The sequence below is a fragment of the Apteryx rowi genome, unplaced genomic scaffold (assembly GCF_003343035.1).
Source record: "Apteryx rowi isolate R43461 unplaced genomic scaffold, aptRow1 scaffold_14, whole genome shotgun sequence".
Lineage (NCBI taxonomy): Eukaryota > Metazoa > Chordata > Aves > Apterygiformes > Apterygidae > Apteryx > Apteryx rowi.
Genome location: NW_020447641.1, coordinates 5,706,124 through 5,722,693, shown reverse-complemented (window position 1 = coordinate 5,722,693; position 16,570 = coordinate 5,706,124). Strand labels below are relative to the sequence as shown.

The 16,570-nt window shown below is 34.7% G+C and overlaps 1 protein-coding gene across 1 annotated transcript in view; it reads right to left on the bottom strand.

The window, feature by feature from the left end:
• Positions 1–454: 454 nt before the first annotated feature.
• The window catches only part of TTLL7 (tubulin tyrosine ligase like 7), a 57,608-nt gene continuing 41,492 nt past the window's right edge, over positions 455–16,570 (bottom strand). Inside the window, exons 17-20 of the mRNA XM_026057640.1 lie at positions 13,885–13,965; positions 8,820–8,980; positions 4,071–4,244; positions 455–575 (exon numbers count right to left, since the gene is read on the bottom strand). Of these exons, the coding sequence (XP_025913425.1) occupies positions 455–575; positions 4,071–4,244; positions 8,820–8,980; positions 13,885–13,965 (537 nt within the window). The remainder of the gene's footprint in view (positions 576–4,070; positions 4,245–8,819; positions 8,981–13,884; positions 13,966–16,570) is intronic.

The window sequence follows — 16,570 nt, the reverse complement described above, 5'->3', positions numbered from 1 at the left end:
CTACATTCAACGACTATTATTGTTCTACTGTTCTACTACAGTTTTTTAATCATCTATCTTGTTAAAGGATCAATTACATATGAGACAATAAATAGTATATTTTACAATAAATATTTAAGTCAAAGTATTCTACTTATAAAATAATGTAACACTGTAATAGGATCTTCAAGATCAATTCCATTTTATATATTCTGCAGCAAAAATAACATTTCTAGAAGGAAGGAATTCCTTATAAACCTAGCAAGAGCTACACATTTCACATATGYGTGTAAACAACTTAAACAAGGTTTATTATGTTTCCAGAAAGGCTATGCTTTTGCAATAGGTTTTCAGCTAAATGTTATCATAATATGGTAGTAAATATAACAATACTTATGTTCTGCTCCATCACAAATTTTAATTTGAAAAAAATGGAGTGCCATTATTTACAAGGAACAGCAATTCTCCTTTTGTTTCACAAGTGACTATATCTGTGTGTAAACAAAATGTTAGGACGAGGCATTCCAGATGAACTGCAGCTAAGGTTGGACGAAGATGATTTCATGATGAACTGTGAAGGTCCTGGCAATAAATACCTAGAAATGATATGAAAAATACAGCAGAATTTACAGGCAAAGTAACATTCAAGAGCAAAAGAACTAGTTGTTCATGTGCCATACAATTGTTGTATGCAAGAAATTATGCACAATAAATATCATTTCTATAATGTACAGGGCATTAGGCATTAGTTACCTTAGGAAATGGATCCTTAGCTCAGGGATAGTCTTAGCAAAGTTACAGGATGCTGTAAGACAATCAAACATCTTGCCAGCCCTTTGTTTTTAAAAAAAAGTAGGTAAATAAAACAGTAGCATCCTGTGTAACACTGCAATCAAAAACTAGATTTCACTCACTGAGTTAAAATGCTATTATAGTAATATTTGTTCATTTTAAACTGTGTAAAAACTGCAATTGATGTTAACTAGCTTATAAGAAATTAAGTTGCAAAAAAAGTCACGTAGGAAAAAAAAAAAATCAGCTTCACTTTCCAGCTCTGATTCCCTAAAAACAGACATCCCATCATCACCACTCTAGTTAAACAGGAAACAAGGATGCTACGACCTAGTAAGTTACATCAGTGACTATTTACTTTTTAAAATCAGGCAGCAATATAGCCTATATTTTATATAACACTACAAACATTAATTCATCATATGTCTAATATTCATTCTTAATTCCATTTTGTATTATCATGTCCTAATAGTTAATTACAGAAGCCATTAGATGATCACAGTAAGTGTGCAAAAATAACATCCGTACTAAATCAGAATTTCATAAGGAATGATGTGCAGTGTTAGAATGGAACACAACACATTGTATAAATTATTGCTTAAAAATTATTGCATCGTTCTAGTGAATCATATTGATTAATCATGAATAAGTTAAAAGATTAATCTTACTAATCACATGGATAGGAGCAATGTCACAACTGTTAATAGGAAACAATGTATACATTGAAAGTGCGCATCTTTGGTTTGTTTAAGCCTTGTGAGAAGCTTTTATTATCAAATTGTAATCACCAATTCAATTTTATATTTATTTTTTTTAAACCAATTTACCAAAAAAGTCTAATTTTGCATGGGTTGGTGGTGAGCTGAGGCTTGACAATTCACTATCTCACACAAGTCTGAGTCCTACGTTTGCTTGACAATACACTAAAAAGTTCCAGTGCTTCTCAAAGTATGCTATGCATAAGATTATTTAGCAAGTGGTAAGTATCTAGGAGTAGATGGTATTTTCCATGCATCTTATCTTTTGTAATAAAGGTGAATTTATCAAAATGTGAAAGGTCAGTCTTCTTATGTAGTTTGTGTTTTAGCTATTATTTTTAAGAGATTTTGATATAGTTTTTGAGCTCTCATTATGTTTTATTTACATTCTAAATTTTATAAGAAAAAATTTTATCATTTACATTAATACTCCTATTCATTCTCTCCATCGCATCCACTGGATTTACAGTTAGGAGCTGAGATTGAGAACTAATTTGAAAAAGTGACAAAGAAAGAAGTTTGTGGCTCTATTTTCATTATACCTTTTTTTTTTCTCTCTGTACAAATAGGTTTCCCCATCTAAAGAGGTATCCATTTGCAATTTTTGAAAACTTTAGTCATAAAAACAAAGCTTTAAAATAGTTTTCTGCTCAAAAAAACCCCAAAGAAGTTCTACAAATTAGATTTTTAAAAGTCTTGAAAAATGAACATCTTGTACATTTGTTAAATTATACTCTGCTGTCTTCTTGCACTTCACACAATTTTACTTTCAGGCAAGAAAACTATTATTAGTAGTTGAGATCCTTATATACAGTTTCCTTGATAATTTAAAAATAGAAACTTTGATGAAAAGTGAAATGGTACTGTGATTTTCCCATTTCTAGAAAAACAGTTCATTATCTTACATATTGTGGGGCAGAATGGGCAAGAGCATTTATTTCCATACACATATTCAGTTTCATAAATTCAGAATGTCATGGTTAACTAGCATATTACTGTAACCACAGGATAGGTGTAACATTCGAGGAGAGTAACATGAAGACTACAACTTTTAATCAATCATAGTTGTCATGACAACTCCATTGCTGCAGACATACAGATATTTAGGGCATAGATCCTTCCGGCCTTTCAAATTTATGAATAAACTTCCATTCAGTATCGAAAGAAACACAGAAACTGGAGATGACAAAGTGCGATTGGATCATCCATGTCACTACTTTGCAGACGCAGGTTTGTTAGCTGCAGGACATTGAGTAATCTGATCAGTTTGAATAGTTTGTGGTTGTCTATGATGAAAAATTTTCTGCAGTATTAACAGTAGAAGCAATAAAACTGCAAGCTTGAAGATTTTCTAGTCTTATCTAATCCAAATGACTTTACCATACTCTTGCTATAGTTCAGTAGATATTAATATTGAATATGATTTGTTTTGTGGCTAAGATACTTATGTTTTTGCTGTGACCAAAAAAATTCAGTTTCTAGGTGTTGTAAATTATGTTAGAGCACCTTAAGATTCATATAACAGTAACAAATGAGTACAGTATATCAACTAACTAGTTCAAGATAGAGCAAGTAAGCATTTAAGTTATATATGTTTAACAGGTAATATATCAAAGGTTTGCTTTTCATATGATATTCTTAACTCATAAAGCCCTTCTATGAAATAATGTCTGTAAGATGTTTTATATAAACAAACTATTTGTAAGTTTATATACATAATAATCCTAATTGCCATCATGAATAGAATCCGGAACCTAAGTAATTTGAAACTTCCATTTAATTCTCCATCTAAGACTGTTAAATTGCAGATCACAGACACCCACACTTGGAGCATTTTCAGCAATCCCTATACTGACAATATTATAATCTTTATTGTATTCAGTTGGAAAACTAAACCAGCCAATGGAGAATCAGGTAAGTGCCAAACAATTTTTTTACTATATGATGCTGTTTTGCAAGGTTTTAAAATATATTTGTGCTCTGTGAGATGAAATAATAAAACTTTTTAAATCTGCAGGTTTTAGAAATCAACTTTGCAAAACTGTGCAATACAGTAAATCAGATGGCACTTACCTGACCCTTGGCTGGAGCTGTGCCCCTATGGGATCCAACTGCGAATGTGAAGCCCGAAGTATAATACATGTTAGGATACCTCTAGGAATGCAAATCAGGAATCAGTGACTTTGAGGGATCTGAGAAGGGGAAGAAAGGAAATTTTCAGTTCACTTAAATACAGAATGCCCTTCTTGCTGTGACTACTCAGGCAATCGGCAAGCAAGTCTTTAATAAGTGTAGTTTTACACAAAACACGTTTAACGAGTCTCCTGTTAGTAGACTTCATGAAGGAGCAAGAGAGATTAGAATGGCAGAAACTCAGAATGAAGGGAAACACTGGCTTGGGGGGGGGACGGGACGACACACATAGAGTGAACTACGCCAATGGCTTTTCTCTGGGTTGCAGCAGTAGAGGTGGAAATCTGCCCATTATTATCCTTTGTAATTATAATTAAGGAAGAAAATAGAGAGTATTGAAATGTTTACCTTGTATCATCCCATTTGGGGCTAATTCCAGTCAGGGAACCTCTCGAGTCYGAGGAGTACTTGTAGACCACCAGCAGGCACTGCTTGCAAAGCTGTACTATTCGTTGGCAGCACTGGAGTTGCTCGGGAGTCACCACCTCTGTGCTTTTACTGAAAATGGTTTCCCAGGAGCTCCTGTTGGCATGGAAACAGACATGGCTTCATGTTCCCCGTCGCAAATGGCAATCTAAGAGCTTCACAGCTCTGATCACATTTAACAGTGGAGCAACAAGAGAAAAAGCATGACCTTGCCTGTTTACAGGGAAGGCCCATACTATTTAACACAAATACTGGCAGATGCTGAGAGTACAAAACACAAATTAAGAGATTAATCTTCATATTTGAAATGTCCACAAGCCATTTTTTTCACTTGGTATGTCCCCTAAAGCATTTATAGGGCCATTGTGTAGGTTTAGCACATAAAGATTTACTGTCAGAAAATTGTTTTGTGGTGCCTTACAACAGGAATAACAGAAAACAGATTATTTTTAACAAGCTACCACCTGCATGTGAATATGGTGTGATACTAAAGAAATTAATAAAAGTAATAAATTATTTCTAAATGTCTATAAAGCATAATAATACTTTAATTTTAATGCAAGCCCATCATAATAATAAGAGAATACTAAATAAATGTACAGGAGATTAATACATGCAAAGTATATGTTAAAAAATGTTCAAAATGTTCTGCTTAGTTTCATTCAGCCAAAAGATGAATAGAAACATTTCATGTTCTGTTCTTCGTATGAGCTATCAAATACTGAAAAGAAGAGAGTTTCTCATTTTAGTCATTAAAATACTACTTATTGTTCCATCTGGTTATATGGGGTTGGTCATCTGGATGATGAAATGGAGTTGGTCTTTTCCAATTAAATGCAGCTTGCAAGTTGTATCTGTATAAGCTTTCCTTCTTGAAAAGCAGAAAAGAGTGCTTTTGTTTTCTTAAAAAGCCATTTCCCTTTCCAAAAAAACCCAAATCCTACCACATCGATGTAAAACAAGTATGTTTTATTACAGAAGAAGACAATAGTCCTTTGCATAGACCTTAACACTTGTGTTTGTATATATGTTATGCTTGGCACAAAATTCTGATAAGATTACAGATCATTGTATATGTTTCAAAGGCAGCACGGGCCCTGTGAAAACCTTTTTTTGGTCAAAACATTGCCGAGTACCACAGATGGTTTGTAAGCTTGAGTTTTTTATTCTGTTTCTGAAAGAATCACTTCACAGAGCGAGGAAAATTCATTGCACCCATTGTCCAGGTTCAACATGGCATTCAGGATATTTAGCCTTGTTCCACTGAGATCAATAGCAGATTTCACATCACTGGGGTTAGGATTTTATCCTTAAATCAAAGAATTTTAGTACACAATAAAGAACCAGTATGTCTATTTCAGCCAAGTGAGATGTAAAAAATTATGCTGTATTAGGATACAATTGTGAACATTAATGAGTAAAATATGCTCATGCATACATGAGCTACATGTATATCTAACTGATTTTTCAGCCTGCTCCCCAGTCTAGATAGCACGTTCCAGCTGAAACTATTCAGTTCTGCCCAAATAATTTTCAAGTGATAGAAGCATTTTCTCATTACTTATTATCCATATAATGGATTGTTTAAAATACGGTCTATAACACATCAAAACTGTTTTATCTAATAGTAGGATAATTCTACTACTTGAACTATTTTCTTTAATATCTTTTTCTCAATATTGTTTCCTGTATAGGAACTCCCAACATCAAAATTAATCTCCTGTCTTCATTCTGTCCTCTATGATGTGATATCCAGAAGAAAGCAGCAGGATAAAGTTCTAAGAATTTCTTCACCAGGTTTACAGTGCTACACAATTACATTCTAATTCAACTTATAAATCTCCAACATCTCTTGATAGAAACTCTCCTGATACATTCCTTAAGTTTTGGGCTTTGAGGTCTGCGATCACCTTCCCACAGTTATGAGGGATTTTATCAGTGAAGAAGAATATGTAGCCCACTGTAACTATGGCCGATTATGAGCAAAGTGGTATACAATTACCCTGTTGGAATATATTAATAATAACATAATAACAAAGATTGAGATTTGGAAATATACATATGAATTTTAATGAGGTTTCATATAAACATGCCTATGCAATCTCCTCTCCGTGCTACACAGATTCAATTCATGTTCCTTTATACTGTATTCAACAGGGATCAGAGTACTGTTACCTAAGAAAACTTAATTTGTTAGGCTGTAACTTTATTTTCCATATGATAATAAGAAATTTTTGAGTTCTCACAAGATTCAGAAGAGAGTATCATGCTTGACTGTGTAATATTGTAAATTATGCATTATTCTTTAAAACTTTTTGAAGTCAACTGGGTCTAACCATTTCCCATTATTAATTTTAATTGTTTACCATATAGTAAAACAAATGTAGCTTTATGTAAGCATTTACATCAAGATTATTTCACTGGGGTTTTTCAGTTTCTTTCTTTGGGTTTTTTTGCTAAAATAGCATATGCCTAGCAGAAATCTTAACTAACAAAAGGAAACTTAAAGCTATTACTGCTGCTCTTCTCCCAAGATATCAATCTTATTAATAGATGAAGTACCATACTTCTCAATATATTTTCATACATTCATGTTGTTTCTTAATTAACATATCAACACCCCTTCCCAACATGTCTCCCAAATTCTACACATGTCCACAGTTTATTCCAATCCATTTTTAAAATGGCGCAATTAACGCTAAGGAAGAGTGATGAGAGGTTGGCCTTTCTGCTGCAGAGGTGTTGTCATGAGTTCTCTGTTGTGGATTACAGGGTGAGAATGATCTTTGTAACTGAACAGACAAAATACAGGGTAGGTACAAAAAGCCCTTGTCTTCTTGCTTCTGTGGATTCTGTATTAGGTATATTATGTGTAGAGTGACCTCTACATATTCTGGATATTTGTATATTATTTTCACAGTATTTTTAGACTCTCTCACACAGCAACCCCTCTTAGAAGGAACTGGATCTTTGTCAGATAATTTAGCTCCACTCTAGAGTCAGCTGAGTCTCGTTCTGCATGAATGAAATTATTGCTACATGGGAAATCCTGCTCTTCATTGAACTCTTCTGCTGGCTCAAAGACTCTTCTCCTGAGCCAGCTGAACCGCAGAGTTGTTCAGAGGTTTTGAGCAACCAACATTCTTTACAGAGGAAAAAAAAATCTGAAAGGAAAATTTTCATGCATATTGAAAGATTTGCAAAAGGACACACTAAAAGTAAGATTCAAAATAATTACAGTGCTATTAAAAGGGAAGCTAATTATAATATTTTATGACAACAGAAATAGAGGTTTGACTCAAGACTTCATACACCTCTGCTGGCATGAAGAAGGGACCCTGCAGCTGTTGAGGATTATGCAAAGGAAATGTTTCAGATTGGAAACACAGAGACCTTTTTCTCACCCTAGTTTTAACTTTTGGATAGTTAGGGATTGTGCTACACTCCCAACAGCTGCTTCTAGCACATCTTAAGGCTGACAATCTCTTAAGTGGGAACTTGCAGAGTCCATCTCTGCGAAAAAACATGAAGACTCTTAATGGCTTGAGTTAAAACAATAGTTAACAACAACAAACCTTCAGCAATGAGAAGATAATCCTAAAATAAAGTAACTGACAACATTATGGGATACTCTCAAATCTCTGAGTCTCTTATTCTTCTTATCACGTGATTCCATTTTGTTGCGAAACAATTAGCAAGTGTTTTACATGCATTCTCTACATATGACAAATGATTATATGTGAAGAACATAGTAAGCTGATTCCCTTGTTCATACAATATCCATCATCATATCATATGTTTTTGTTGTAGTTCATTTTTAATAAATCTCCTAAATCACCTCATGGTAGCTAATCAAAACCCCTGCCATTATTTATTCATTGTATATGCTTATAGAGAAAATGAAATATATCGCATAAAAAAGATGTATTTATATATTTGTATTTTTATTTTATGAAGACGTTTAAGGCAAAAAATTATTTTATACCCATAACTTGTTCCTCCAAACCTATCCTTACATGAATGCCTTCCATTTCATGAATGTAGATTTTGTAGGGTACGATACTGAACTTTTAAAATATGGCCTTTTTTTTCCCCCCTTAAGAAACTTTTATTTGCAACCCAAACCAAAAACTTTTCCTGGCTTCAGTGTGGACACTACCTTTTTTGCATATAACTTCCCACTTCCATGGTAAACAGTGAATGTCTTCAAACAAAAATTTGAACTCATTATTTGCAAAACACAGAACTGACATTGCATTTGGCATAATGTGTCAGCTGGATCTGTCACTGAATTCTTCCCTTGCAAATCCTGAGATCAAACAGATATGGCAATGATGACTGTTGATGGTAAGTCCAAGTTAGACATTTACAGTGGCCTGGCTTCAAAGCTGCAAAGCATCCAATTGAAGGAGTTGAACTAGAGCTCAGCTATTCTGAAAATTAGATTGTTCCCTTAGATTATTAGATTTGGAAACAGACTCCTAAATGTTTATTTCCATTATTGAAATGGTTTGCCTAGATTATTAGATTTCTAATTATACTCTAGTTTTTTAACTAGTTCAATGTAGTACAAAATTCTCTTGAATGAAAACGAGGAGCAAAGTATGCCAGCCCAGACTGTAACTGTGAAGTTATGAAGGCAGATTAAGAAAATAAATGTAATAGGCTTACCCTGAATTACAGAAACAGTTCCACAGGCCTTGGCCATGACTCCAAAGTAAGCGATTAAATATGCGGTTAAAAAGACGGTACAAATGTAAATTTTCAATGTCTGGAGCCTTCCAGACACGCTGTAGAACTGCACGAACGCTTGTCTTGACTATATCTAAAACCTAGAATAGAATATTCCAAGCAAATCAAAGCAAAGGCAAAACCTAAAACCAACTGTTCTCTGATTGCACATATACACACACAAATACACACACAGATGACTGCATAGTTATAAAGTCCCACAGCTGTCTACATTTCATTTCTGTGCATTCATCAGCAAACTTTCATGATATGCTTTTTCCATCAATAACATTTTGCAAAACTAAATCAAAATATTTTATTACAGAAGAGTTCATTTCTATTTTTTTTTTCAGTCTGTTCAGTACGAGCTAGTTAAAATGATAGAAAGAGTTTAAAAAGAAACAATATTGATACCATTACAGGCAACAAGCAATGTAATTACAAACCCAAATATTATATACTTGAAGATTATGTCTTTTTTTCACCCTCCCTTTAAAATACCATCTATTTTACAGAAAAATAAAATGGTCTGAAAAGCTACAAGCTGCTTTTCATTTAATGTCTGTTGAGCTCAGTGTTACCCTAGATCAGACTATTTTAGTTTATCTTTCTTGCAGGAAACAGTGCAGTGAAATAAAAAAAAAAACTAAAAAAAAAAACAGCAACAAGATATTTGAAATAGCAACGTTTATAGAAATGCAACAGATTTATTATACACAAACTACATTTAAATGCAAATAGGTAAAGATGTGGACAAAGAAAAGATGACAATTCTAAGTTGCATTCAGTACAGCACTGTGAGTTGCTCTCCAGGAAGTCTTAGCTATCCAGTGCACACATACGTACACTCCCAGGCAGCAGCATATCCAGCTCATCAGGAAACAGTGCTGACATTGCTCCTCTTTGATACACCTTTGCAAATCCCACTGAATTGGGATGTAGAAGGTGGAATTCATCTTGCCCAATTTTAAACATCCTAAATCAAAAATCTTCACATTGTTTATACATTGCATATACTTACAGAGAAAAAGAAGTATATTGCATGCAAAAAGACATATGTATATACACTTGTGTTTTTATTTTATGAAGTAGTCTATGGCAAAAAATTATTTTATACCTATGACCTGATCCTCTAAACCTATCCTTACATGAATGTCTTCCATCTCACAAATGTAGATTTTGTAGTGTAGAATACTGAACTTTTAAAATATGGCCTGAATTTTTTCCCCTTAAGAAACTTTTATTTGCAACCCAAACCAAAATGTTTTTTTACTTCAATGTGGATACTTCCTTTTCTGCATATATTTAAATTCCCATTGCTGTGGTAAACAGTGAATGTCTTCAAACAAAAATTTGAACTCATTATTTGCAAAACACAGAACTGGTATTGTATTTGGCCTAAGATGTCAGCTGTAAGTTCACTAAGACAGTATTTAGGCCTCTCGCTAGCACTCTGAACAGAGTAAATTCCATCCTAAAATAAGCCTATGGTTCATGTAGCCTCTTAACAAAAAAGTCAGTTAATCAACATGATTTCCTGTAAAGGGGAGACTTTTATTGCCTCTTCAGCAAAATGGTATCTTCAAAAGACACTGTCGTCAGACTCAAGCGGGTGGTGAATTGATGAACATATTCATTTATTTGGTATAAGATGTTGCAAATTCAAAAATTCAGAAGATGCAGTACTTTCCCAGGAAATTTTTACATGTGTATAACAAACTGATTCTTATGGCTAAACATCTGGCGCTCAAAAGGTGAAGGAAATTTAGAAGTAACACTAAAAAATGGAAACACGGTGTAGAACTTCAATTTTTGGTCCTGCATAAAAACTGTTGTTCGTGAATAGTCTGATTAGACCTAATGAATGAAACAAAGCAAAAATAAATAAAACACTTGCAATAGCAAAATGAAGCTTTGTAAAGAAAAATGCTTAGTGGGCAGAAAATCTGTAGATGCCTAATACTAATAGCCTGGATGAAATGTCATTTACATGTTACTTAAGCTCTTTTTTGAAGTCTTAGGATTGCTGCATGCATAGGTCTTGGGCTAACTCCATGCACGTAATTACCCTATGTGAATATTATGCTGTCCTCTGTTGGGAATCTTTGTGAACGCAAGTGTATAACACACTAAAAACCATACCTGTGGTCAGTGAGATATAAACTGTAGTAAATCATAACCTAACCATGGTGGTCCTGTTTAGTGACTGCAGGAGCTAATCCCAGGTTTTGAACTGCCCCACACTTGTGGGATGAATCCAAATTTTCAGACATTCCCTTGGCAGCATTAGCTTAGTACCTTGATCCTGCACAAGCAGCCTTTTCCTTGCCCCTTGCCTTCCCTACTTAAGGTTTTCCCCACAAAAATGGCCACTGCAGCAGCAGCCATTGCGTACATCCTTCTGAACCAACTAAGACCCTAAATTACATAAAGGATCAACCATACATTTCTTTACAATTTGTTACATTAACTAGTAGTAATTTGTCTACATGTGTAAAATAGAATAATTTTATCATGTACAGATTCTCTTATTAACCCAAAAAGCATGTACTAAGAACTATGATGCCAATGTGCAGTCTTTTCTTTTCCTTTAGCACTTAGATTTGAAGAAATCTAAGGTCTGAACCTTGCATCTTAGAACAAGCCGCGGATTGCCAAATACTCTGGAAAAAAAAAAAAAAACTTTCTTACTGTTTTATTGTGTTGACATCGCCAATATGACATAGGAGAAAATGTCTCTGTTAACTGATCTTAGTTTGCAAACACGGCATCAGTCTTCCCTTTAAGGAAGGAGACAAGGCATTGTACAAGGGCCCAGATCTTCATGAAACCTCCATCCATTTTTTTTAACTTAATTTCCCTACATTGCCTTCATCTTTCCGTTTACTTTAATTTACATGATTTTCTTCAACATAACCAATTATCTAGGTATAACAGAACAAGAGGCTATATAAAGCGTATATTCAAAACAAGATGTATGGACCCTCTGGTAATCATCAAGACAGATTTTAAAGAAATTATGTGAAGTGAGATAACACAGCAGTCACAGCTCCTCCCATACAAGAGTCTCTTTTTTTCCCCCTAAAAGTCTTGGGAGACTAAACCTCATTTAATCATGTATTGATTTCATTAGTTTATTCTTAACTTGTTCCTAAATACCTCCTGCACCTCTGCTGCAATGCTGTAATAGTAGACATTATGAATATGAGCAAGAGTTTAATTTTTCTACATCATGTTGAATTATTCTTAAGAGAACTTATGTCAGGGATGAGCACTGTGAAATCTAGTACACTGCCCAGGTATTTTCTTCTCGTATTTTAGAACTTCCCAGTAACTCTAAAGTATAGTGAAGGGGACTGAGTTTGTTTCATATTTCACAAAGTTGCAGAAGATACCTTTGGGACAGATTCTTTACTTGCAAAAATACTCTCCACCTTGAGCTGTTTTCTGCTTTACCCCACCTCACCCCACTAGAATATAAAACACTCTTCCTTCAGATCCACAAAAGCTTACACATTTGACAGTCCTTAGCTGCAATGTCATTGTCAAAGTTAATACATTTGTGTAAACTACCTTTCTAAGCATAACTATCTGATTGCTTGAAGGGATCGAGGTTAAAAGCAGTAAGGGGAAAGGAGGAAAAAAAAAAGAAAAAAGAAAAAAAGAAAAAATCATTTCCAGTGCAACCAAAGATGAAGGGCCCACTAGTGCTTCAGGAAGTGTTAGTCTGCTAAGTTGTAAGAGGTGTCCTCACAAGAAAGAAATCTACATTTCTACCTACACAGTTGTTTTTAATAATGACCTGGTACATCAACCTGTATCATCCTGACTTGGAGAATGTGCCCTTAGTTTTGCATGACTGTCAGTTAAAGAAAGGACAGAACCACCTGTTATTATAGGCTTTCTAAAACAATGTTTACAGGAGAAAATTCTGACTAGATTGAAAAGATAAAAACAAAAAACAACAGAAAAAAGACAGACAGACATAGGTAAAATTAAACCTGACAGCTAAAAGCATGAATCTCCAGTAGCAGAAGCTAAGGAAGGGCAATCTTCTGTAACAATCTACCAACCTTTTCTAATTATAATATTTATCATGTATGCAGCATTTTGATTAAGTTGCTTTCTTTTATGGTCTATAAAAATAGACTGTGAAACTGAGACATACAGAGATTAAGTGCCTCAAACAGAAATGTTAATCCACATAATGAGTCAGTGGTTGAGGTAGAGAAAGACCCAAAATACTGCTTTCAGGCCACCAAAGTATTAACAGAAATCACAAATAAAACTTCTGCCACATTAAGGAAAATAAATGTTACATTGGAAAGATGATTTTGACTGACACAACATATTGACTATATGACATGACATACGGATGACTGACATACTATAATATGTCAGTTTTTAAACAGATTAAGAACTTTTTAGATGCTATGCACAACAATAGCTCCTAGATAGGAAATGAACTGAGGACAGCATGATAACAAATCTAATTAGTCCTTTGTAAGACCAAACCATTCAGTTGAACAGTAAAACAATGTTAATAAACTTTGCTTGGCAGGTCTATTTCTTATTCAGCATGATCTGTTGCAATACTGTGGGTCAAAGATTCAAATAAACAAGTGCAATATCACTAACTACAATGGAGCTTTAATATGCCTAATCTGAAATTGCTGACTGGTTCATCCCAAATCAGTCAAATCTGTTGAATCAATACACTTCCCAGAATGTTTGCTAAAAATATAAGATCTGAGGGCTAAACATTTATTCGTTTGGTTTTCTTTTGGCAGCCTAATTTTTAAGAGCTTGTTTTTGAAATTATATTCCAGGATAATTTATGCTTCTCTAAATATGCAGCATCATTTCCTTCAATGGAATTAACTCATATGTATGTTAGTATTACCGGCCAATATTCTAGCATCTCAAGTCACTCCTAGCTAGAAACTACTAAACACTGTGTGTCTGTTTAAGATTATCTTCAGATAATGAAATACATGTCACTTACTTTTCGTTGCTTTACAGAATCCAGTTTTACCAACCAATACGATGCCACTTTTGTTTTATGGTGTTTCCAATTATCCATAATCTGTAGTAATTGCAAAACATAAGATAAAATAAATACATAAAAATATATATATAAATCTGATAGTTCATTCACAGACATTCCTAATGTCAAACAGTGTGGGTATCTAAAAGCAAACCAGACCTCTATGAGAAGAACTCATTCTCGAAAAGAAATAGAAAAATATTTGAAAATTTATGTGGGGGAGCATTTGCAAAGATGTTCGCAGTCTTTCAGTCTAATCCTACCCTCTTTTCCACCTGATTCTGACAGTTGTACGCTACAAAGCAGGTAGAAACTTGTCTTGACTGTCACAGTTGAGATTCCTTCAACACAGCAATAGAGTTCAATAATGCATAACTGTTAATATATTTAAATAGTAAGTTTTTTGCTTCATAAAAGACACTAGACATACATTGAAAACATCCTTCCTATAAACGATCATATGTGAACTGCAATATTTTCCTTCTATGATGTCTAAACGCTCCCAAAATAGCTTGAGCTCTGAACATGAATTTTTATTTTYGCTTTGTTATCCTATCTTTCTATTCTATTCCAGATCGGTACCTATTGAAAGTTCTGCCTTACTGACAACTAATATACCATTTCTTATTTCCTTCCATGATGAAATATTATTTTCCAACAGAAATTAGAGTTCTGCAATACAGAAATGCATTTATAATCATGCAAATGCTGTATTAGAAAGCACCACTAGATGGAGTGCATATATATATATATATACACACGTATACACACACACACGGACATATGCATACACAAACACACATGCATATGTATATACACACACACATTTCTGAAGGAGAAAATCTAATGAGGCATTTTATTCTACTTCTAAAATGAGAAACTAAGTATGCTAGTTATGAACTCTGTCTTCTAGAATCACTGAAATCAGCCATCAATACAAGGCAGTTCTTTTCCACAGATAGCACAGATTACTAGAGACATAATCAACACGTTTCCAAAATTTTGAAAGCTCATGAGACAACGGACATTTCCGACTGAATAATGTCCTCAGTTAAAGAATGAATTGATAATATCCTCATGTGAATGAATGCAGAATTCATCCATGAGATTGAAGCACTTGTCTCCACTCACAAAACGGTTGTTAGCACACCACGGGCTGTGCTCACTACATCAGAACACACATGTTCTTTAAAATGGCTTCTTCTACCAGGCTGAGAAATGAACTTCTGTCTTTTTTTTTTATTATTTTCCAAGCTGATGTTACTTTCTTAGCTAGTTAGATATTTAAAAGGGATTTTAGATATTTCTTAGCTTAGTTAGATATTTAAAAGGGGTTTAAATACTGTGTATTTTCTGTTTATATATCTGAATATTAGGGGTTGCTTTTTAATTCCCCTTTACATCAAGCATAGTTTCACATTTCTTTGATACCAAGTGATGAGCCTCAGAACAATGTTGAATGTGAGGAAAAGTAAGCTGGCGAACTAAAAAGCCAAAAAGAATATGAGTGGTACTCTTTGACACTAACAAGCTTCCAGTTTGCCTTACATATCATTCTGAGTTCTCCAGTACGCCTATTTCAGCACAAGTTCCACATGTCAAGATCTGCACTAGCAATATCACATGAAACATAAACTGTTAATGAATTGTAACATTCTTCTTAGCTTACTTAGATGTTTGAACTTTCTCCACAACAAAAAACCGAAGTTTCCTAACCTTCCTGATTGTTTCTCGAGTACAGACATACCTTGTTTTATAGTGCTTCGCTTTATTGCGCTTCGCAGATATTGCCCCCCCCCTTTTTTTTTTTAAAGGTTTGGAAACCCTGCGTCAAGCAAGTCTATCGGCACCATTTTTCCAAAAGCATGTGCTCACTTCATGTCTCTGTGTCACATTTTGTACATTGGTTTTTTTTAAACATAATCCTATTGCACACTTAATAGACTACAGTATAGTGTAACCATAACTTTTATATGCACTGGGAAACCAAAAAATTCACGTGACTTGCTTTATTGCGATATTCACTTTATGGTGGTGTGGGATAACGGTCTATGATTATCTGTGATCCTCCCTGCTGTGGGGTAAACAGTGGATACAAAGGGTGATTTGCAGTCTGATGCCCATGCTGGTGAGGGGTGAGACAACGCCCAGGGCGAGGCGGAGGTCTCTCCACTCGACATTGCTCTACCCAAAACAACACGGGCAAGGCGGGAGTCTTGCAGCCTGGTGTTGTTGATAGGCGCAAAAGAAAAAAAGGCCAGCAGCCCTCTGCTGAGCCCAACAAGGACCAAACATCCCACAGTGTTTGACTCAGCCCCACCTTGCCAGGAGTATAAATTCAGTGCATAAAGGATCCTCCATTTGGAGGACGAGAACATCAACCTACAGACGGGTTGACGGGCCTGGACCTCTCTCCTCCCCAAAACAGGGACGCCTTTTTGGTAAGGTTTGCGCCTCCGACAACGTCGGATGTTACCCCGGGAAAAATACCATTGTTGAAAGCGCTTAATTATCAGTTTGAGCTCAGAAAAAGTAGAATTTGTTGCAGTAAGTGCATTTATCACCGGCAATCCTGAACCTGTTGATCTGTTGCTTTAATAAATTGTTTATTTTGATCAACTTTGCGAAACCGATCCAGTGAAAG